This window comes from Lutra lutra, chromosome 3 (assembly GCF_902655055.1).
Source record: "Lutra lutra chromosome 3, mLutLut1.2, whole genome shotgun sequence".
NCBI lineage: Eukaryota > Metazoa > Chordata > Mammalia > Carnivora > Mustelidae > Lutra > Lutra lutra.
This window is the reverse complement of record NC_062280.1, coordinates 28,657,430-28,677,579: the sequence shown is the minus strand read 5'-3', so window position 1 is coordinate 28,677,579 and position 20,150 is coordinate 28,657,430. Positions and strand designations below refer to the sequence as shown.

The window sequence follows — 20,150 nt, the reverse complement described above, 5'->3', positions numbered from 1 at the left end:
AGGCGTGCGCGGAGCCGCCAGACGCGGGCGGGACCCCGGGCGGCCCCCAGCGCCCCCTGGCGGCATCCCGAGGCCCCGCCCCACGGGGGGCCGACGCGACGGGGCGGGGCGCGGAACCCCAGCCCAGCCCAGCCCAGGCCCGCCCAGCCCAGGGCCGGCCCGCGCGCTCCGTGCTGTACTAGCTGCCCCTGAAGGGAGGCCGGGAGTGAGGCCGGGAGCGCACCGTCGGAGAGGCCAGGCAAGTCAGGGGGCCGGGGCCGGCGGGAGTGGGAGACCGCAGGCCGGTGGGGACGGGCCGGGGGCTGGGATGACGCCCCGAACTTTCTCCGAGTGCTCGGCCCGGGGAGGCGGCGCCGGATGACAATCTTTGGCCCTCGCCCTTGGAGTTTCGCTTTCCCGCGGCGTCCGGGCGGCGGAGAGGCGCCTGTTTCGCGTTGGGAGCGGAGCAGTGGGTTGTGGGCCCGGGCGAGCGGGCCAGGGTCTGAGGGTGTCACTTCTCCCTCCTAATGCCGCGTGTGTCGTAGGGTGTGTCCACCATACGAGCCCCCAGAGTGGCCTGCCGCGCGCGGGAGGAGGGCTGTCAGGGCCCTGGGCCGGCGGGAGGGGGAGGGGAGCGGCCGGGAGGCTGGTGCCAGCCTAGGCGCAGCCAGGTGAATTGAGTATGGGAATGGGGGGAGGGGGCCTGGCTTTTGGGGTGGGAGCAGCCAGCGGCCCAATGTCCTTAGCGTGGAGAAGTGGCCACCCCTGTTACCGTGACTTTGCCTCGGCCCGCCTGCTTCCAGCCACTGTCCCTAGGCTGGGTTGAGAAAGCAACAAGGAAGTGCTGTCTGCCTCGTGCCCTCTCTGGGTCAGCATAAAAACCCAACAGGAACCTGGGAAAGGGGAAAATAAGTGGAGCCGGACAAGGAGCGGTGGGAGGGCAAGCCGGGGAAGGCTGTTGGGAGGCTTGGCCCTGATCCGGGGGTCCTGCGTCAGCTCTTGTCCTTGGGGGAGGGTGTTTCCATCCCCCCTCACCCCACTGTGGCCTGGGTGTGGTGTCCGGGGGGTGATGTTCTACCTGATGCCAATTTAGGATGTGAGATAAGTGGAGGAAGGCCTGGGAACTAGGGTCAGAGCCAGATGTCAGGGCAGGTCCCTCGGGTGTCCAGTTCTCTGGAGCTCTGAAATATTCATCTCACTGGTGAGCTTTGGTTTCAAAGCTGGTGCCTTTGGCCTGGCCAGTGGTGGCAGCGGGAGTCAGGTGCTGCCTTGGGTCTGCTTTGTCTGGGGCAAAGTGGCAGCCATACTTTCTCTTCACCTGGTTGCTGTTCCTGGCCCTCTAGGCTGGGGACCCAAACAGAGAGCCAGTTTGTAACTTAAGAACAAGTGGTGGGACCACACAGTGTTGAGGGCACTGACTTCCTCGGTCTTCTGGTGCCATGACCTCAGGGCCTCACTTGTAAAAATGGGCATGTCAGAGAGGTAATGATGGGGTACACTGAAAGTGTGGGGAGTGCGTCATTATCAGGAGCTGGGGTAACAGCTGCTTCAGCTACAACACCTCCCATGGGTACGGGGGCCTCGGGGGCCTCGGCTGGAAGCTGTCCTCCTCAGAGCACATCCACCCTCCCAAACTTCTCACCCTGGCTCCTTCAGAAAGAGCAGAAACCCCAGAGAAGAAACACACGCTCGTGTCTTCACGGGGCTGGAGTGGGAGGGCCAGAGCGGGCATGCTCAGACAGCTCTCTGGGAAGGAGGCCTCAGCTGACAATATGGTTAACACCGATGTGGGCCTTCTTGAATATTCTGCTGGGAATGCCGTGGAGGGGATGGCCTTGACCGGATCCTCCAACCCTAAGAGTCTGGGCTTCTAGACCAAAACCTGGGTGTTGTTTGGAAGTAAAGATATTCGGAAGTCCACAGGCCACAGACCCGGCTGCCGAGAGTCCTCAGTACACTGGTCAGGGAGGAGGACGGATGAATATTTGTATTTAATGATTGGTACTTTTCTCATTCCATAAGGGTGATGTTAGGGGACGCCAGTCTTCTAGTTCTGTGCTGGTTGAAGATGTCGCCCAGCCCTTGGCATTAAGGCCACTGTGGAGATGACAGCAGCTGTCTTGTGGGGCGGGTGGTGGCGGGGAGAGGAAGGATCCCGAAGGATCCACTTGACGCAGAGTGAGGGGGCACGCTTGTACTTCACATGACTGCTCCGAGAGCTGGCTAGGAGGACAGGGGCTTTAAGATACGAGGGGTTAGGACAGGAATCATTCTCAGGGTTGGGTCTCTGTAAAACAAAGGTGGACTGGTCGGGATCCCACGGGATATTAATTAGGTGTGCCCTGATTAAAACTGTTTCAGGCTCGAGGAAGTCTGGGGGGAAGCTGGGTTCAACAAAGCTGACCAGTTCTTGCCCCTGCAGGACGGCGCAGAGGCTGGATACGCCATTGTGCCTTGGGAATTTCTGAAAGGGGCACTGATTGTTTTTCAGACTCCTCTGTTTCAGAGCTCATCCAGTAACATCTCCGGGGTGCTGTTCTTTAGAGCAGTCCGGGAAATGCCTGGTTGGATGAGTTTAGCTCTCAGCTCCAGGGTTCTGGGTAACTGGTCCCTCCCCGCTGCCCCATGGGGGCTGGTGTTGGGGGGTGGGGAAAGGAGGCCAAGGGAGGTCACTTGCCTGGTGGCAGGGTTAGAACTGGAGCCCAGTTCTCTTGATCTCCCTCCTGCCTGGTCGTCTTTCTTGTCTACACTGTTAGACTGTTTCTCTGCCGGCTGCGGGGTAAGTGAGCGCCCTGGAAATGCTGGCCGCAGGTTCCAGAGGGCAATATGGGGACAGTTTGGGAGGGAGGTTGTTAGGGCCACTCCCATCCCTGGAACATGCCATGTGTCTCTGCCTCTGTAGCCGTTCTAGTATATGTGCTGCCGAAGCGAGCACTCTGTAGCCGTTCTAGATGGGGAGTAAGCCCAGGTGTAGATAGATTCTTTACGAAGCAGGGCGGTCTGCCCTGACCCGCTGTGCTCTGTCGGGCTGCTCCTTCAGAAGCAGAGGCTGTTGGAGTTGGAATAGACTTGATCTTTTGGCTCAGTGTACCTGTTTTATGGTGGGGAAGAGAGAGCCCAGGGATGGGGAGTGGCCCACCCGGACTCACAGAGGTGTTAGGAGCCAGACAAGAACTCTGCTGCCTGCCTTCTAACCCACGCTCTGGCGTTGACTGACTCTCTCCAAGGGAAAGGTCCTCACTACACCAGCCCATCCTGGGTGCGGGTCTGTGCACGAAGGTGGCTAGGGGTGCCTGAGGGGCTTGTGTTCCAAGCAGGTGTAAAAGCAAAGGGCCTGGACTCTAAAATCGGATGTCTAGCCTGGGTTCCAGTACATCTCTGATGTTTGCCTGCTATAGGCCCCTAGATCTGTTTTCCTCTGAATTTCAGTTTTCTCCTCTGGAGAGTGGGGGTAAGAACACCCCTCAGAGGGCTGTTGTCAGGCTCAGACCTGCCTTAGGAGCCAGTGACGGGTACCCAGTACTCACTGCTCTAAGCTGCTCTCTTCCTTCCTGCCCGCCCTGCCCGCTGAGGGAAGGCTTAGTCCCCTCTCCACCATGGGTTGCTAATTACATCTGCCTCTCCTCCCTCCTAATCTCAAACAGCAAGGAAAAGCAGGAGATGAAAGGCAAGGGAGGAGGTGGCTAGGCGCAGTGTTTCTGAATCCTCCTTCCTTATCTGCACTTTCAGGCCTTTGGGACCAGTGACGTGGTTGGAGTCACTGAGCTTACCCACACTGGTGACACGCTTATATTCCCCCCCCCCCCCCCCAGAAGAAGGGTGACAGAGCTGTGGGACATGGGTCCTCCTTTGCTCTCCAGGGCGTCTTCCCCACCCCACCCCTCTCAGCTCGATCGGGAGAGGCTGCCCTGGGCTTGAGACCCAGGGGCCGGGAGGGAAGTCGAGGGTTGGCAGTCTTATCTGTTTCTGAGCAGGGTGGGGGCACAGAGGAGGGGGGTGGAACGGGAGGAGGGTGGCCTGTCCTGGCTCCGCCTCAGCTGTGTGTGTGCTTACATCTGTTCCTGGGTTCTCAGACAGTGGGCAGGGCTGGGAATGGAAGTTCCAAACCGGTGACCCACAGGGCCTTTTGTGCGCTGGGCAGGAACTTTCTTGGTATTGGGGTTTCCTGGTGTGTCAGTCAACCAGATGATTTCTAAAGGCACTCTAGCTCTTTTTAGATCCATTCCGCGTTATGCTGTTATTCCCAGAAGCCAAGCAGACAGAAGGATAAGTTGATTCTGGGCCTCCTGGTCCGCATGCAGGCGGCCTGGTGACTTGCCCAGACACCTCTGGGTGTATCTTTTTACTTCTCTGCCCTGGAGGCTCTGTGCTGGGACCGGGGCGGGGGAGTGGGGGGCCGGTTCCTGGGCTGGGGGAGAGCTGGGGGTGTTGGGGTAGGTAAAGGAAACAGGAGGGAAGGACTGTGCTCCTACGTCTGCTGGGTGGGGTTTCCTGAGATGCACACCCTGAGCTATTCTTTCCATTCTGACTCTGGGCATCCGGTCCTGGCAGAGAGGAGGGCAGGCTGCCTGGACCAGTCAGCTGCTCCTTTCTGCGCGTGCGCGCACACACACACACACCCTCTTGGTTCAATCCTTCTGTGCAGATTCCAGAGCTTTAACCCTTCAGGGGCCCCCAGGGGAGCCTGAGCCTGGCCCTCAGCTGGCTGGGCTGTGGTGGCCACACGGAGCTGGCTCCAGGGGAAGGGGCTGTTCCACCCCACGGCTTTATCCGAAATCCCTGACAGCCAGCGAGTCCTGCATCGGAGCCCACCCGCTTCTGCTGCCAGGATGGCTGTGTCTGGAGGAGAAAGGAGAGCTTCTGGCACCTTCCTGCGGGGGCATTGGGGTCTTGAGGATGGAGGAGCAAACTTAGCTCTGTAACATGGCAGGGATGGGGCAGAGTTAGAATGTCGTGATAACAGGCAAGGTGAGGAAGAAAGTTCTAATGATTCAGGCTGCCGGTAAGGGAACAGCCTGGCTCCCAGTTACTGGAGTGTGTTCAGGAGAAGCTGAGTACCTGCTGTGTTTTAGGACAAGTCAGGCTTCCAGTGGGGAGCCTTAAAGGTGCCTTTTAGCCCCTGAAGACCGTGAGCTCCTCCACTAGCTCCTGGCGGAACCCAAATGACCCGATTCCTGGTTTCTGGTCTCTGGATTGTCTCCCTTCCCTTTCCCCTCATTCCCTTTCGACTCCACGTTCTCCAGTTCCTGCCCTTAGTCATAGCTACAAAAGCAAACACCAACTACTTCCCCCTGTCCCTACTACCTAGGCAGAGGCCAGCCTCAAGCCTCATCCTTAGCAGAGGCCTTAAGGCCATGGAAGTGGCCAGGCCCCTCAGGTAGGCTGGGTAGCAGTCAGCGGTCCCCCACCCCCTACCCCGGCCCTGCTCAGAGGTGAGTGAGGCTGAACTTAGCCACTCCCCTGACTTGCCTGAACACTGTCTCCCTCTCCCATGCCCAGGACTCAGAGAGCTGGGATGTGGTCCCAGCCCCGGGCCCAGCGCTGTGACCATGGACGGGTCACTCTACCTTCCTGTGTGGTTGGTAAAGCGAGGGGGTTGGCTCGTCTTAGATGAGTGGACTTGCTTTCAGCTCGGGCAGTATAGACTCCATCTCTGACCACCCTTCTCACCTCCTGGTGGTTATTTGGGAACTGGGATTGGGGGCTGGATTTTAGAGGGGGCTGAACAGCTTGGTGTCTACTTGTCATGTAAGCCTTCTGTTATTGCTAGAGTCTTAGATGGGTAGCCATGAGACGTGACGAGAGGCTTCGATGGACAGGGTGTCCAGCTGTGGGATTAGAGTGTGGCCTCAGGAGTCCATCTTGAGCTCAGGTGTGGACTTCATCGCACCCTAGCTAAGTAACCTTGGGCCAGTGACTTAATCCTTTCTTCATCTATGGGATAACATTACCCACCCTGTTGGACTACTGTGAGGATTAATAAAATAATAACTAAAAACAGCCACCATTTACTGTTTTTATCGGGGGTCAGGTACCCCTCTAAGTGCTTCATGCGTAGTTCAGTTCTGTGGAGGGTACTAGTATATTGTTAAACCCATTTTCCAGGTGGAAAAAACGAGGCATAGTGAGGTGAAGTGGTCCAGTGCCAGTCTCTCGTAAGCGTGGGCTGGTGGCTGAGCCCTTGGACACCTGGACTGTGACCTGCTGTGTCCCAGCAGGCTGGTCTACTGGTGAATTCCTCTGAAACCAGAAGAGTCAGAGGGAGGGGCAAGGGAGGAGCAAGGGAGTCCTTATGCGTCAGTAGCCTTCTGAGTGGAAACTGGCCGCTGGAGTCTCCTGGGGGAACCTTTCAAGGCTGACCTTGCCCTTGGTGATTCACCCCGCACCCAGGCCACAGCCCCTTTGGTCTGGGAAGGGACCTGTTGGCCTGGCTCGGCTTAGAGGAAGGAGGGAGGACCAGCTGCTGGCTGGACAAAGGGCAAGCTCCACAAAGCTGGGTGCCTCTGAGAATTCAGTCTGCTGGAGCTGGAAAGGAGCTCACAGATCACCTGGCCTGTGACATGTCATTTTACAGAGGTGGACCCTGAGCAGCTGACAGGGCCAGGTCACGGTGACATCCCTGTGGTAGCCTCACTGGGGCTTCCAACCATGTAGCCTTTCCTGCCAGGGTCTCTTGCGTCACGTTCAGCCTGTTCACCTGTGTACCACCACCCAGATGGCTGGGTGTCCCATGGACCCGGGGCCAGGATGGCCGTAATGATGACAGACAGAGAGCCCTACTGCAAAGGTGACCTGTTCACACCTCTACAAACAGGATGCCATTCTCTTGGTGGAGTTAGAAGGGGCTCCTGGAGACGGGCAGGCAAGGGGCTATAGAGAGTAGGAGCCTCTTGCCTTGGGATGAGAGCCAGTTTGTGTCTCATCCTTTTGAAAAATCTGTGAGAATTTACATATTACAACTACCTGTGCTAATTTCCCTACCCTTACAGGAAACCAGAATATTGCCACAGCAGTTCGTTTCCCTGTTTCTGAAACTCGCAGCACTCAGTGTTTGGTCCTTTTCCTGTTCTCTTTGAATCCTTATCTCGTCAGGTCACTCTCTTCCACTGTGTAGACCTTCACCACAAGCCTGGTGTGGACGCGCTGTCACACCCTCACTGCTAGAAAGGTCTTTCTTATTTCTGACCTGACACATTCTTGTTGTGCTGGTCTGTCTACTTTGGGAGGATGGAGAACAGCTTTCCTCAAAGTAACCCATTTAGAGGCCTGGCCTGTTACTTGATCCCTTCTCCCTGCCCCTCCCTACCTCCTCTCTGAGCTCTCCCACTTCTAAGAGAGAAGAGGCAACACAGTCCTTTCTCGGATCTCTGGACTCCGTGGAGTACCCTAGTAAGAGAAGCCAGTTCTCTCTTACTTCCAGCAGAAGTTCTGGGGATGTCTGCCTGTCTGGATCCGGGGGTGCTTCCTCCCTGTGAGGTCCTAAAGTTCTGCCCCTGGGGAGATGCTGTAGGAGGAGGCTGTGGCACTGTCAAGGCTCATTACCAAGGATGTAGGGCCTTTCTGGGACCTCCTCCTTAGCTTTTCTCCAGTCCCAGCTTTGCCACCTCAGAGGGAACACCAGGCCTGGAGGACATTTATCTGGCCTAAGAGGCACCGCGAACGCAGTGTAACACAGATCATGCATACCCAGGCCCCTGAAGGCCTCGGTGCTGTTGTGCGTGCCTGCCTGCCTCTGCTGGTTCTGTGACCCTGGGAGTTAGTTATACGTCCCTTCACTGTTAGGCGCCTTGATTCCCTTATCTGAAACTGAGCATTTGGGGCCATACAACCTGGAGGTTGCTTTGAGCTGTTTTGGGGGCTCCCCCTCCTCGTTCTTCAGCCTTCCCCTGGCTATGGGAGTCTTCCTGCTGCAGAGAAGGTGTGGGCCAGGTCTGGTGGCAGACTCCTCAGGGCGCTCTCCTTCCCCCTAGCCACAGCCCCTGCTGGGGAACATGGGGATACCAGAGGCCCTGGGGTTCAAGACATGTGTCTGTCCCTCCAGGGGGGTTCGGGGCCTGCAGACACTGTCCACTACCCACACAACACAGCTAGAGGCTGCTATAGACCTATCGGATGTGCCTCAGCTATTACCCAAAGGAACCAGAAAGCCCTGTCTCTGGCCTGCCCTTTCCTGCAGCTTCCCAGCTCCCAGTGGCCAGCCCAGCGCACCCACTCACCTAGACCTCTCCAGCGTCCCCTGACTCAGCCACTGGCCTCCCCTGACTCAGCCACTGGCCATGGGCTGGCTGCACTCCGGCTTGGTGCCTGGTGGCTCAGCCCTGGGGTTCACTTGTTGTCCACACCCCTCCCCCTCCACTTGGAGCCTTGGCTCCTCCCCAGCTCTGCCTTTCAGGCCCTAAGCTCCTGCCAGCTGCCCTGGAGGCTGGGCTGACCCCTGCAATGGGTCCCAGCTGGCCCTGTGACTCACCCAGAGGCTTGGCTGGTCCCTGGAAGCTTTGCTTAGCTGAGCACAGGGAGTTCCCGCCCTGCCCCGCCCCTCACACCACCGGGGCCCAGTGACTGCTCTGGGCTCCAGCACAAATCTCCCCTTCTGCTTTCCTGGGGCCTGAAACTGAACCGAAGTAGTGCCATGGCCAGAAAGCTGGCATGAAGGCAGAGGGGCTGGGGCTGAGCTGGTGGGGCCAGCAGCACTGTGGGGATCGGGAGGATGGCCTGAGGGCAGAGTGTGACACACGGGGATCATGATTAAGAGAGAGAATATGAGGGTCCCCTCTCCTTAGGGACAGCCTGGACTGATGCCCCGTGTGCCGGCTGTGGGCACCCTTGATTGCTTTACTCATCTCCATTTCAGGTGCCAGCAGCTGGGGTCTCCCCTCAGCCCGCAAGCAGCCATGTCCAACCCCAGCGCCCCCCCTCCATATGAGGACCGCAACCCCTTGTACCCTGGCTCTCCGCCCCAGGGGGGCTACGGGCAGCCATCCGTCCTGCCTGGTGGCTACCCTGCCTACCCAGCCTACCCCCAGCCTGGCTACGGTCACCCCGCTGGCTACCCGCAGCCGATGCCACCTATCCACCCGATGCCCATGCACTACGGTGAGTCCCTGAAGGGAGCTGGGGGGAGGGGACGGTGGGGCAGCACTCGGCCCACACGAGACACCTCTTTTCCTTCCTTCTCAGCTTCCTGTCTCATCCCTTTTTTCATTTCCTCTTTAGTTCTCTCTTCCTGTCTCCCCATCTTTGTTAACTCCCCCCCCCGCCCCCTCGGCACCTCACCCCCCCACCAGATGCCTGCTAGCCCCTTATTCGGCAAGGAAACTGAGTCCACAGTCACACACCAGAACTTACACATCACATGAGAAAGTGGCAGGATGAAGTAACTAGTTACTGTGTCCTAATTAGACAGTTGTCCCCTCTGCGCCCAGACTCCTCCCTCAGGAATTGCCTTTGGAACCGGAAGCACTTTTTTTTTTTTTTTTTTTTTAAGTATTCTTGGTGCTAACAGGTCCTCCTCTGTTAAGATAACATCTGAGTTTTGCAAACGTCTAGAAGTCATTTGGATGTTTGGTATATGTCATGGCTCTGTTGGGTCCAAAATGAGAGATTAGATGCGGCGACTTTTGGTGAATGGCTCACGTGAGGATTTTGAAAGCGGTTCTCAAGGAAGCACTGAAGGAACATTTTGAGCCCCGCAGCCTCTGGAATGCCAGGCCACGGCCAGCCCTCAGCCGCCTGCACTTGTTCATACGTGTTCCGGCGGGGATGTTCGCACTCCAGTCACATTCATGGTCACGCCCTGTCCTGGGCATGCAGACCCCTAGCATCCCTGAATGCTCATGTTTGCCAGATGGAGAACACGACCCCCGCTCTGTTCCCCATCCTCCACACGTATAGTCCGTTTGTCTACCTGCCTTTCCTCTCTTCATTCCTGCCCTGCTGCTGCCAGCTCCTGTCACTGAGGCTCTGAGCCTGCCCCTGCTGGCTTCCCCACTAGGTCGTGACCCCCAGATGACAGGGACCATGGGTGTTCACACCCCAGAGCACCCAGGTGTGGGCCAGACACCCTCACGCAGGGAGCCCTCAATGAGTGCGCACTGGGGCGCCTAGGTGACTCAGAGGGTTAAGCCTCTGCCTTCAGCTTGGGTCATGATCTCAGGATCCTGGGATCGAGCCCTGCATGGGGCTCTCTGCTCAGTGGGGAACCTGCTTCCCCCTCTCTCTCTCTGCCTGCTTGTGATCTCTCTCTCTGTCAAATAAATAAATAAAATCTTAAAAAAAAACAAATGAGTGTGCACTGACAGATGGGCTCATACCTCAGGCCCCTCGTGGCAGGGACACATGGCTCTGTGTGGTGTCCAGGCCAGCACTGGGTCACCTTGAGGGCGTCTAGAAAACCTGGCTGGAGTCAGGAGCTCCTGAGTATATGGCACCTGTCTTTTGGCTGGAGATACTAGAGACTCTGACATAATGTCATGCGGGCTTCGGGATTGAAGCCACTTGTTCCACTCCCCTGTTGGTCACATGTGATCTGTCCCCTCAGGCCCAGGCCAGGGCTATGATGGGGAGGAGCGAGCAGTGAGTGAAAGCTTCGGGCCCGGAGAGTGGGATGACAGGAAAGTCCGACACACCTTCATCCGAAAGGTGAGACATGGGCTGGGAGGCCACTGTCCCTGGGCCCCTTAGGCCGGGGGAATGGGGTGCAGGTGGCCAGGCACCGTGAACCCCGGGCACTCATTCCAATGGAGATATGCCGCTGCCTTCCAATGTCTTTCTAGTTTTGCCCTGCCATGGCGGTGGGGGGCATCTCCTCTGACCCATGTTCCCTGCCTCTCACTCCTCTCTTCCTTGACCTTGTGGCCAGGGACAGATTCAATCTGGGAAAACCTAGGTGGGCTCTGCCGAAGTGTCCTGCCCTCCCCAAACTTCTTTCTCCTGTGAGACTGGCAGCCGCTCGCAGCCAGAACAGTCACACTTGTTTATGCCCCTCCTCTTCCCCAGCCCCCCTGTGCGCATGCGCTACTCTAGGTGGGCAAAGGAGCGGGCACAGGAGTGTTGTGTGAGCTGGGAGGAGCCAGCCTGGTAATGGGGGGGTGCAGGGTGGGAAGCAGGGAAGCCAGGCTAGCCATGGGACATGTGCAGGTGGGGGTGGGGGCAGAGGTGAGGGGATCGTAAGGAGCAGCTGGAGGTGGGGGTCAGTGTTGGGAGTGTGGGTAGCCTCTGAGCCAGACTCCTTACTCTGGGGTGGCCTTCAGGACAGGCAGCAGCAGGGGAGGGCCCTCAGGTGGAAGCGAAGTAAGACTAGATCCTTCAAAATTAAGAAAGAGCCCCTTCCCCACCATCAGAGCCGGTCTTTGGGGCTCCTAGGGGATGGCTGGCTGCTTCCTGGGGGGATGGTGTGACACCTGCTGCCCCCCCACCCTGGCTTGCGTTCCAGGTTTACTCCATCATCTCCATCCAGTTGCTTATCACGGTGGCCATCATCGCTATCTTCACCTTCGTGTGAGTCTGAGGACTCTGTCCAGTTCTACTGGGTCCCCTGCGGGGAGTGTGGGTTGGAGGGGACCCTGTGCTCAGATGGACCCGAGGGGGAGTTTGTATGCGGTGGCTGGGAGGGCCTGGGCAAGGAGGTAGCCAAGCCTTGTGTGACTCCTCTCCCCTCCTCCCCTGCTCCACAGGAAGCCGGTTGGTGATTTTGTGAGGAGAAACCTGTTTGTCTACTACCTGTCCTAGTGAGTCTCTGCTCCCCTCTGCTGTGTGTGCCCGTGTTGGGGGCGGGGGGCTGGGCATGGAGATGAGGGGGGACCTCGGACCAGCTTCTCTCAGGGCAGGGATCAATATCCGTTCTGAGAGGGGCCCTTCAAGCTACCAGCTGTGCTGGGAAGTGTGGGTGTGTGGGAGCGACCCAGTGAGGACTGACAGCACCACAGAGCTCCTGAGAGCAGGGGTGGGGGACTGGTGGCAACGGGCAGACTGCCAGATGGTCCCCAAGTTCTCTTAGCTTCTCTGCTACAGTCTCCTTCAGCCTCCTTCCTGCCTAAACCCCGCATCTCAGAGATCTCCAGGGCCTTGGCTGCGGTAATCCTGTCCTGGGTAGCCTCCCCTCAGACTTCCAGATGGTTCTGTGGACGCCCAGCTTCCGAGAGCCCCCAGTCTGCTGGCCTGCTAAGTGCTGCCAGGCGGGGCCCGGAGGGGACTGGGGGGTGGACGGGCCTGGAGACGACTTCCTCATCTCTTTCTTGCCAGTGCTGTCTTCCTGGCCACCTATCTGACCCTCGCCTGCTGCCAGGGACCCAGGTGAGTCCCAGACAGATGATGAGAAGGGACGGTGGGGGGCAGGGGGACAGATGTTTGGGGGAGAATGGGGATGCCGACAGCAGCTGAGTGGTGATGGGCACAGCTGAGGTACAGCTGTGTTCAAAGTCCCTTGCCTGTGTGGGATTGAGTCTGTCGTGTGGCTGTGGCTTTTACGGTACCTCTGCACGGTAGGTAACACTTTAACCATTTCACAAGTAGGAAGAACCCAATGCTCATAGAGGCCGAGTAACTTCCTCACAGTTACACCGGTAGGCAGTGTATGAGCTGCAGACAGACCCGGGTCTGTCCCACTGGCCCATGTTGTCCCTGCATAGAACACCTGCGTGGGTACCAAAGGCCAGGCCAGCCTCCCTCCCCCAGGTCGAGGCCTCATTCTCCAAGCAACTGAGCCAAGAACTACCTTCTGCTCAAGGAGCCTCTGACACCTGGTGGTCCCCAAGTCACTTAATCACATCTCTTTCCCTTCAGACGCCGTTTCCCATGGAACATCATCCTGCTGACCATCTTTGTAAGTCACGAAGGGCGTGAGGGAGGGTGGGTCCCAGGGAAGGGCTGGAGACATGACCATGGAAGATGTCCCTGGTGCTCTCCCCCGACCCTAACCTGACCCACGACCTCGGTCTCCCCTTGGCTGCCTGGGACTCAGTCACACATGGCCCCAGCTCTGACAGTCTGCCATGGCCGTGCCTCCAGGGGCCTGCCTTTCTTACATGTTCCACTCTCGTCTTTGTCCTCCCCTCAGACTCTTGCCATGGGCTTCATGACGGGCACCATTTCCAGGTATACTTGGGACAAATCACCACATTTTTGCGGAGTATTATGGGGGAGTGGGGCATCCCTGGGCTGGTAGTCATCTGCGTGGAGGGGGGGATGCTGGGCAGGATCCCTCTAGAAGTGAGAGTTTTGAAGTCATTCCTGCATGACTTATGCCTCTGGCCTCTCCACACTCCCTTTTCCCCCCGCAGCGTGTATGAAACCAAGGCCGTCATCATTGCAATGATCATCACTGCTGTGGTGTCCATTTCAGTCACCATCTTCTGCTTTCAGACCAAGGTGAGGGTATGGGGGTGGGGGGCTTCCCTGGCCACCCCACGCCCCCTTTATTTATATAAACTGGCCCTCCAGGCTTGGCCCTGCAGCAGGCCTGCCATGGCCCAGACCGCTCTACACCAGGGATTTCCCTCAGAGACCCTGATCCCCTTCCCCTCCTATCTGTACCTGCATAACTCTTCCTTGCATCGGTTCTTAGAATGTCATGGCTACTACCGTGCCTTCTAGGAGGCAGCACTGGGATTTCGTAGTTGGGGAGCTGGGGCAGTCTGGCTGGGCTGCTGGTTGTGACACTCATCTGATGGGTGCCTCCTTCTCCCTTCTCGGCAGGTGGACTTCACCTCGTGCACAGGCCTCTTCTGTGTCCTGGGAATTGTGATGATGGTGACTGGGATTGTTACTGCCATTGTGCTGTCCTTCAAATATGTGAGTGTTCTAGGAGAGCTGGGCTCAGTGAATCTAGCTCTGAGGAGACTTTCCATATAAAGTGTTGGAGTGGGCCCCACCCAGGCCTCTGGGCAGGCTCTGACTTCTGGAAGCCCTCCACTGGCTAGCAAAGGGACCAACACCAGAGCACCATCCTTTGGGTTAGGGTAATCTCTATGTGGAGTTAGAAGGCCCTGGGAGACTTAGAACCCGAAGCCCTGGTCAGCATAGCAGAATTCCCATGGGAAGTAGTGGGTGAGATGTGCCTGACAGCTGAGGTTAGGTTCTAGAAGGGAGATGGGAGAGGTGCCCAGGACTAAGAAGATGGGCTTGGATGGAAGCGACCTGCAAAGGAGGGGAGCACAGTGCTGGGAGGGCACCTGCCTACCAGACCATGGCCGGCCCTGGCCTTCTGTGAACAGGCAGGTGGAGGGCTCCAGGATTCTGGCAGTCCTTAGTGTTCCTGGGGGCCTCCTTCCCAGGCTGGCTGCAAGAACCACGATTAAGTGTGGACTAGGACTGGGGGAGAGGTGACAGGGCTCTTCAACCAGTGCCTGCCTGGCTCTGCCCCTCCCAGAGTGATAACACAACCACCTGCTTTTTTCCAGAAGTACAGGGGATACTTCTGTACCCTAACTTTGGAGATTGGTGTCATATGAGCACTGAAGGATGGACTCTGTTTTCTCTGTCCAAATTTGTTACTATTCTTTTTTTTTTAAAGTAATCTCTACACTCTATGTGGGGCTTGAACTCACAACCCCGAGATCAAGAGTTGCATGCTCCACTGACTGAGCCAGCCAGGCACCCCAAATGTGTCACTCCTTCCAATTTCTTCCTCGATCTAGAAGGCAGAACTGGTCCTTTCATGTAGCTACCTTCCTGGGTCTCCTGACTCAAGTGCCAGAAGTCAGGGGTGGGGGAGAAGCCGGTTCTGAGGAACTGCCTGGGCCCGTGCTTTGCTAAGATCTCTAACACCATCCCTGCCCCATCTCCCCAGATTTACTGGCTCCACATGGTCTATGCCGCTCTGGGGGCCATCTGCTTCACATTGGTGAGTAAGGACCTGTTCCCTCTCGGGAGGGGAGCTGAGGGGCTTGGGCAGGGAGTGACCAGGATAGAGCATGATTTTAGGCTGCATTGGAGGCAGGGGCGGGCCACAGCTACCCATCTCTCTCTTCACTGTCAAGAGGGGACTGCTTTTCTGGGCATTCTTGCCCCCTCTTGTTCACTACCAGCTAGGGAGCACACCCAGGGAGCCATATCACAGATGAGGGTGAGTCTCTTCCCCTTTCTAGATGGTGGGCCCCTTGTGAGTAGACACCATGTGCTGTGCTGTTTCTAAGCAGCACTGAGGCTCCCAGGACAGATCTGTTGGGAACAGCTGACCGAGAACCAGAAAGGACCTCTGGCCACTGAGCCCCGGGGTCCTCACGTGTGCCTTCCCTGTTCCTACAGTTCCTGGCTTATGACACGCAGCTGGTCCTGGGGAACCGGAAGCACACCATCAGCCCCGAGGACTACATCACTGGCGCTCTGCAGATCTACACCGACATCATTTACATTTTCACCTTTGTGCTGCAGCTGCTTGGTGATCGCAATTAAGGAGCATCGCATTCCGCCCCTCGCCCCTCCGTGGGCTCTCCCTTCCCTCGAGGGCTGGGAGGCTCTGACTGGAGTCTGGACCTCACATCCGTCCCTTTCCTTTCCCTCCAGTAACATGCCCAGTTTCTTTTCTGTCCTGGGATGGGTGGCCTCTCTGGCGGGGGACGCACAGGTACCTGGTGGGCTGGAGGAACTGGGGACTAACTTGCCTTTGGCAGACCCAGACAGCACGAGGCAGATGTGCCTTCTTCCTCCACCTGCTACACGGCACCAAACTCTTCTCAACAGCTCTCAATAGAGAGCCTATTCTCTAGCCAAAAAGGAATACAAGCAGTAGAGGTGACTTCAAGGTGATGAGGTGTACCCTCCCACCTCTGCCATAGGCTTCCAGGGTCTGTAACTAGAGCTATTTCCTTCCTCAATGCCCCAGAAAGCCAGAGAACTTTGTCCCCAGCCTCCTGGGCTGCTAGGCCATTATCCAGTACTCCTCTGACAACCCTTGGTGCCTTTGAGCTCGTGAAAGTAGAAGAAATCTGTGCCCATGGTCTTCCCCCGCTTCAGTCCCTCTTCTTTCAATGGCATATGCGTATATACTGTTTATTTGGAGCGGGGCAGGAAGAGGACAGGCCTGTTCGCAGCCGCCTGGGGCCTCCATGGGTGCTTCTGAGATCTCTGGTCAGAGAGACCTCTGGCTTCCTGTGCCTAAGCTGCTCAGAGCAGAAAGCGAGGAGCAAAAGTCAGGCGATGGGGTGGTTTGTAGGACTGTAAGTGTGGCCAGGAAGTAACGAGGAGGAAGAGAGGCCAGGGTGGGGGCAGGGGAAACGCTCTGTGTCTTCCACCTGGTCTGAGGGAAATGAAAGCCTCCTGTGGTGTCCCTGGTAATGTCTGTGTTCTTTCCTTATGCTAACCTGGGGAGGATCCTGAGCGAAAGGAGACTTCCCCTCAGTTTGTGTTGGGGGATTTTAGACTTGAGCCTTATCTCCCAGCCAGCTGCCACTTTCTTCATGACATCAAGTGCCTCAAGCTGAAATGGGGAAGGGGGACAAGAGTCACTCTGTTGATGGGGGGTGGAAACCAAATGAGCCTGAGAGTATCAGCCTGAAGTAGGACTTCTCTTAACTACTTGGTCCTAAATATATCATGCAAAAGGACGTAACTAGAAATTTAATAAAGTTTTATGTTTAGAAGTTAAACCCCTATTTGGATCTGATTTCTTTAAGGTGGGAGCTCTGGGAGTGCTGGTTTGGCTCTGCCCAAAGCACCCACTTCCGACTTCTGCATTCTGGCTCGGCGTCTTCTGCCTTTGCTAAGATAACCAAATACATTTTGCCCCACTGCTTCTTGGTGGTGGATGCAAAAGACTGGTAAAGGTTCAACCTTGAAATACCGGGTCTGGCAGGGACCTGTCGGAGCAGTGGCACATGACCTTTTCTGCATCGTGGACCCTTTACAAAAGCACACAAGAGCTATGAAGTCTCCTCCCCACAATGCTGTATGTGTACGCACAATTTCACAGGTGGGGATGGGGGGAGATCAACCACAGGTTCAAGTTTAGAACCCATGTCTTAGACATCACTAGCCCAATCCCTGTTACAAACAAGGAAACTGAGGCCCAGAGGGCCCAGTCACTTGGACCGGACCAAGAGGAGGAGTTACTCCCACCCTGCCCGCCCCCACTCGGAATGCCCTTTTTGAATTCTCTTTATTTTTTGTTAGAGGCTCAGGGGGCCCCACCCTTCTGGCCAGCAGCTCTGAAGGCTTGGTCCCCTGAGCCCGAGCCTAGGCTTGTTGTATTTAAGTCTCTGTGGTCTCCCCAACCAGCCAGCCAGGAACACTGAGGGCTTCTGTGAGAGGGAGCACAAGTAAGTAACCAACCCCTCCCTCGGCCCCTCCCGTCCCAAGGAATTCACAAGCCCACTCCTGGTTCCTTGGCGCTCAAAACACTCTGACTTTATTTGCCTTTGGCTGGCTTCTGGGGAGAACGGGCAGGTGCTGGCAGCGGCCTGAGCTTCATGCGCCCTCTGGCGGCCCTCACGGGCAAGGGCTGGAATCCTGGCCAAACCCAAAGGACTTCACAGTCTTGAAGGCCACAGTCAATAGAGTCTAGGGGAGGGCTGCAGTATTCCTCAGGCTTGCACCCCTGACCCAGCTTCAGGAGACAGGGCGTGTTGGGAGGAGGCCCTGAACCTCTGGCTCTCATACTCGCCCGTGTTGGATGCCCGCATGTTCTGCCGAGCCTTCATCTGCTTCAAACGGTCCTTGTCCACTTCCCGCTTGGTGAGGATGAAGAGGAGGATACCACAGGGGAAGCCGATGGCCCTAGGGGTGGGGAGATGTGCACGGGGTTTGGGGAGGGGCCAAGCCTGAACCAGAGGAGCTGGGGGAATCTCATTCCAGCTTCATCGGTCGCAGGAAGACTGCAATACCTCTCGTTTCTGGGCAGCCTCCTCCAACTGGCTGCTGGAGGGCCCTAAGCAAATCAGATCCTGGCTACCGCACTGCTTTAAACTCCCTAACAGCTCTCCGTCACTTCCCAGCCAAATCCAAACTCTTAGGCACAGCACAAAAGGCCCAGTATGGTCGGTCCTCTGCCCACCTTTTCACTCCTGTCCCCTACAGTTTCATGCCCCTCGACGTGAGCCCTGCGATCCTGCCATACCGACCATGCAAGCTTCTCCAGACGGCCCATCCTCCTTCCTTCTCCCAAGCGCTGGCAAAGGTTCTCTCTGCTGTAACCGCTCCACACACATCCCTTCCCAGACCCCCTTCTACATCTGAGTAACCACTGCTACCTGCTTGGCACTGTGGTGTGGGGTAGAGCGCATGGAGTCACGAGACCTGGTGGGAATCCCACCTCTGAATCTTCGTTCCCTCCTCTGTGAAATGGGATGGAATTTTTATTAAAAAATGTTTTGTCTTTTGGATTTAGGGGATGTGACGTTTATCTCAGAAAAAACTAAAACATTCCATTGTAAAGTACTGGCACACCTCAGGTGCAGAAAAAAGTGTTAATTTTCCCCTTCTTTCCTTTAATATTACAATCAACAATACACATTAAGGTCCAGAGTCAGATCCAAATAACGATATACTGAACACCTAGATGCTACTTATACAACTAACATAACCTCACATGATCTCAATGATTTCAATGAAAGACCTCAATGGGCTTTCAGCCCAAGCTCCCAAAAGAGAGAAGGCGGCCAGGGACCCAAATTCAAATGAGATCAGCTCAGCTTACTACACAGAAAACCCACTGTGCCTCCAATTCCACATACTTTCCCACCTCCCCTCCGCCACTGCTCTGCGATTCCAGTCCTCAAACCAAGCAGTTCTGTCCCCACAACCTCGATTCAACTCACCACGTGAAACTTGGAGAAGTTTCTGGGTCCCGCCCTCCCCTGTGCCACTCCCCATTGGTGGGCAAAGAGTTTTAGTTAAAACTCACCAGGCGAGTCCCACAGCTTTCATGGGGTTCTTGCCCCTCTTTCTGGGAATGTATTCCAGCTCCGGGGAAAGGGACTCCGGCTCCTCCTTGCACTCTGGGGAGCTGTGGCTTTGTAGTGCCCGGGTCCTGTTCTGGGAGGCCTTGTTAGCTGTGGCTCCTGAGAGAATTCCTGTGGTCGGAAAGAAGGAGGGTCAGTAAGAGAGGATGAGAAGAAAGCCCAGGGGAGGAAGGGGAGTGACAGCAGTTTGAAGTAACAAGTGCCAGGGAGAATCCAAAGGGAAATGGGAAAATTGCCATCGAGGTGGCACCTCTGGAAGCCACTTCCACGTCACTGCGGGCTCATCACCCTGGTGCCAGGAGAGCGAGCTTCGTTGTTCTTCATCTGCTCGGACGACAGGATGTGAAGGACTGCAGTGGGGCTCACATAAGTCGTATGAAGGAAATCCGAGGAAAGGTTTTCAAACTGCAGGATGTTAGCACTGGGAGCTTACTCTCTCCCCTTATTTTAGACAAGAAGAAACTAAAGCCCCGAGAGACGAACTGCTTCGCCCAAGGTCAAACTGCTAATTATCCGGGGCTAGAACCCAAGCCTCCAGAAGCCCAGGGCTCTTTCCTCTGCACTGCGGTGAGTGTGAAACACCTGGAGCGCGGGAGTCTAAAAGGCTTCCCCAGAGCTCCTTCTCGCAGCATGACCCCAGAGGTGTCGCGTAACTTGAGGGCAGGGGGATGGACTGTGTGACCTCCAGAGAGCATCTTTTAGCCCCCAGACTCTTTATGATCCTGCAGAGTGGGGTGCGGGGAGGAATCGACAGCCATGATCTCCTGCTATCGCTGGTCGGGATGTATAAAAAAAGGGGATCCCCTGCCGTCCTGCCCTCCCCGGGGTCCCTCTCCTTACCCCGGAGGACGCGGGCATTTCTCGCCCCCCGGCCCTTCAGCGCCGTAGCAGCTACCACCGCCGCCATGTTCAGATCCCACCCCCTTTCACCGCGCTCCCCGCCGGGAATTGTAGTTTGCGTAAAGGGCCTCCCCCGCTCCTTCCGCCCTGCCTACAGACCAGAAACTACAACTCCCAGAAGCCTGCGAGGGGACCTGGGAGAACTACTCTTCCCAGGAGACCCCGGAGGCGCGCACGCTCGCTTGTTTCTCTCCTGTTGGAGGCGGAGTCAGGCCGGGCGGAGTTTGGGTTCTCCCCGCCACGCCCCGGCCCCTTCTCCCAACTCTGGCCTCTGATTGGTGGATTGGGCAGTTAGCCCCCTTCACTATTGGCCTAGTGGCCGTCGCTCTTTCTGCCGGGGAGTTGCCTACGCCTACTTCCTCCCGGGAGGAGGGGCTC

General features: G+C 56.8%; 2 protein-coding genes across 2 annotated transcripts; one reads left to right on the top strand and one right to left on the bottom strand.

The window, feature by feature from the left end:
• The first annotated feature begins 90 nt into the window (after window positions 1–90).
• TMBIM1 (transmembrane BAX inhibitor motif containing 1) lies at window positions 91–16,562 on the top strand. Its single transcript, XM_047721032.1, has 12 exons — window positions 91–238; window positions 8,831–9,072; window positions 10,517–10,617; window positions 11,411–11,475; window positions 11,652–11,705; window positions 12,220–12,270; window positions 12,760–12,799; window positions 13,034–13,071; window positions 13,257–13,344; window positions 13,672–13,767; window positions 14,765–14,818; window positions 15,223–16,562. Exons 2-12 carry the CDS (start codon window positions 8,871–8,873, stop codon window positions 15,367–15,369), a joined length of 936 nt encoding a protein of 311 aa, XP_047576988.1. The 5' UTR covers window positions 91–238; window positions 8,831–8,870; the 3' UTR covers window positions 15,370–16,562.
• A 731-nt stretch (window positions 16,563–17,293) lies between these two features.
• On the bottom strand, window positions 17,294–19,854 carry PNKD (PNKD metallo-beta-lactamase domain containing). The gene is made up of 3 exons (XM_047721033.1): window positions 19,713–19,854; window positions 18,815–18,983; window positions 17,294–17,688 (listed from the first exon to the last, which is right to left on the bottom strand). Exons 1-3 carry the CDS (start codon window positions 19,777–19,779, stop codon window positions 17,496–17,498), a joined length of 429 nt encoding a protein of 142 aa, XP_047576989.1. The 5' UTR covers window positions 19,780–19,854; the 3' UTR covers window positions 17,294–17,495.
• Between the last annotated feature and the right edge of the window lie 296 nt (window positions 19,855–20,150).

Excerpts from the sequence above, each read along its gene's own strand:
- PNKD (XM_047721033.1), bottom strand. The coding sequence starts at position 19,779 with ATGGCGGCGGTGGTAGCTGCTACGGCGCTGAAGGGCCGGGGGGCGAGA. Across the intron at positions 18,984-19,712 it reads AAATGCCCGCGTCCTCCGGG|GAATTCTCTCAGGAGCCACA; the intron begins GTAAGGAGAGGG and ends TTCCGACCACAG. Across the intron at positions 17,689-18,814 it reads AAAGCTGTGGGACTCGCCTG|GGCCATCGGCTTCCCCTGTG; the intron begins GTGAGTTTTAAC and ends CCCCACCCCTAG.
- TMBIM1 (XM_047721032.1), top strand. The coding sequence starts at position 8,871 with ATGTCCAACCCCAGCGCCCCCCCTCCATATGAGGACCGCAACCCCTTG. Across the intron at positions 11,706-12,219 it reads TTTGTCTACTACCTGTCCTA|TGCTGTCTTCCTGGCCACCT; the intron begins GTGAGTCTCTGC and ends CTTTCTTGCCAG. Across the intron at positions 14,819-15,222 it reads GGGCCATCTGCTTCACATTG|TTCCTGGCTTATGACACGCA; the intron begins GTGAGTAAGGAC and ends CTGTTCCTACAG.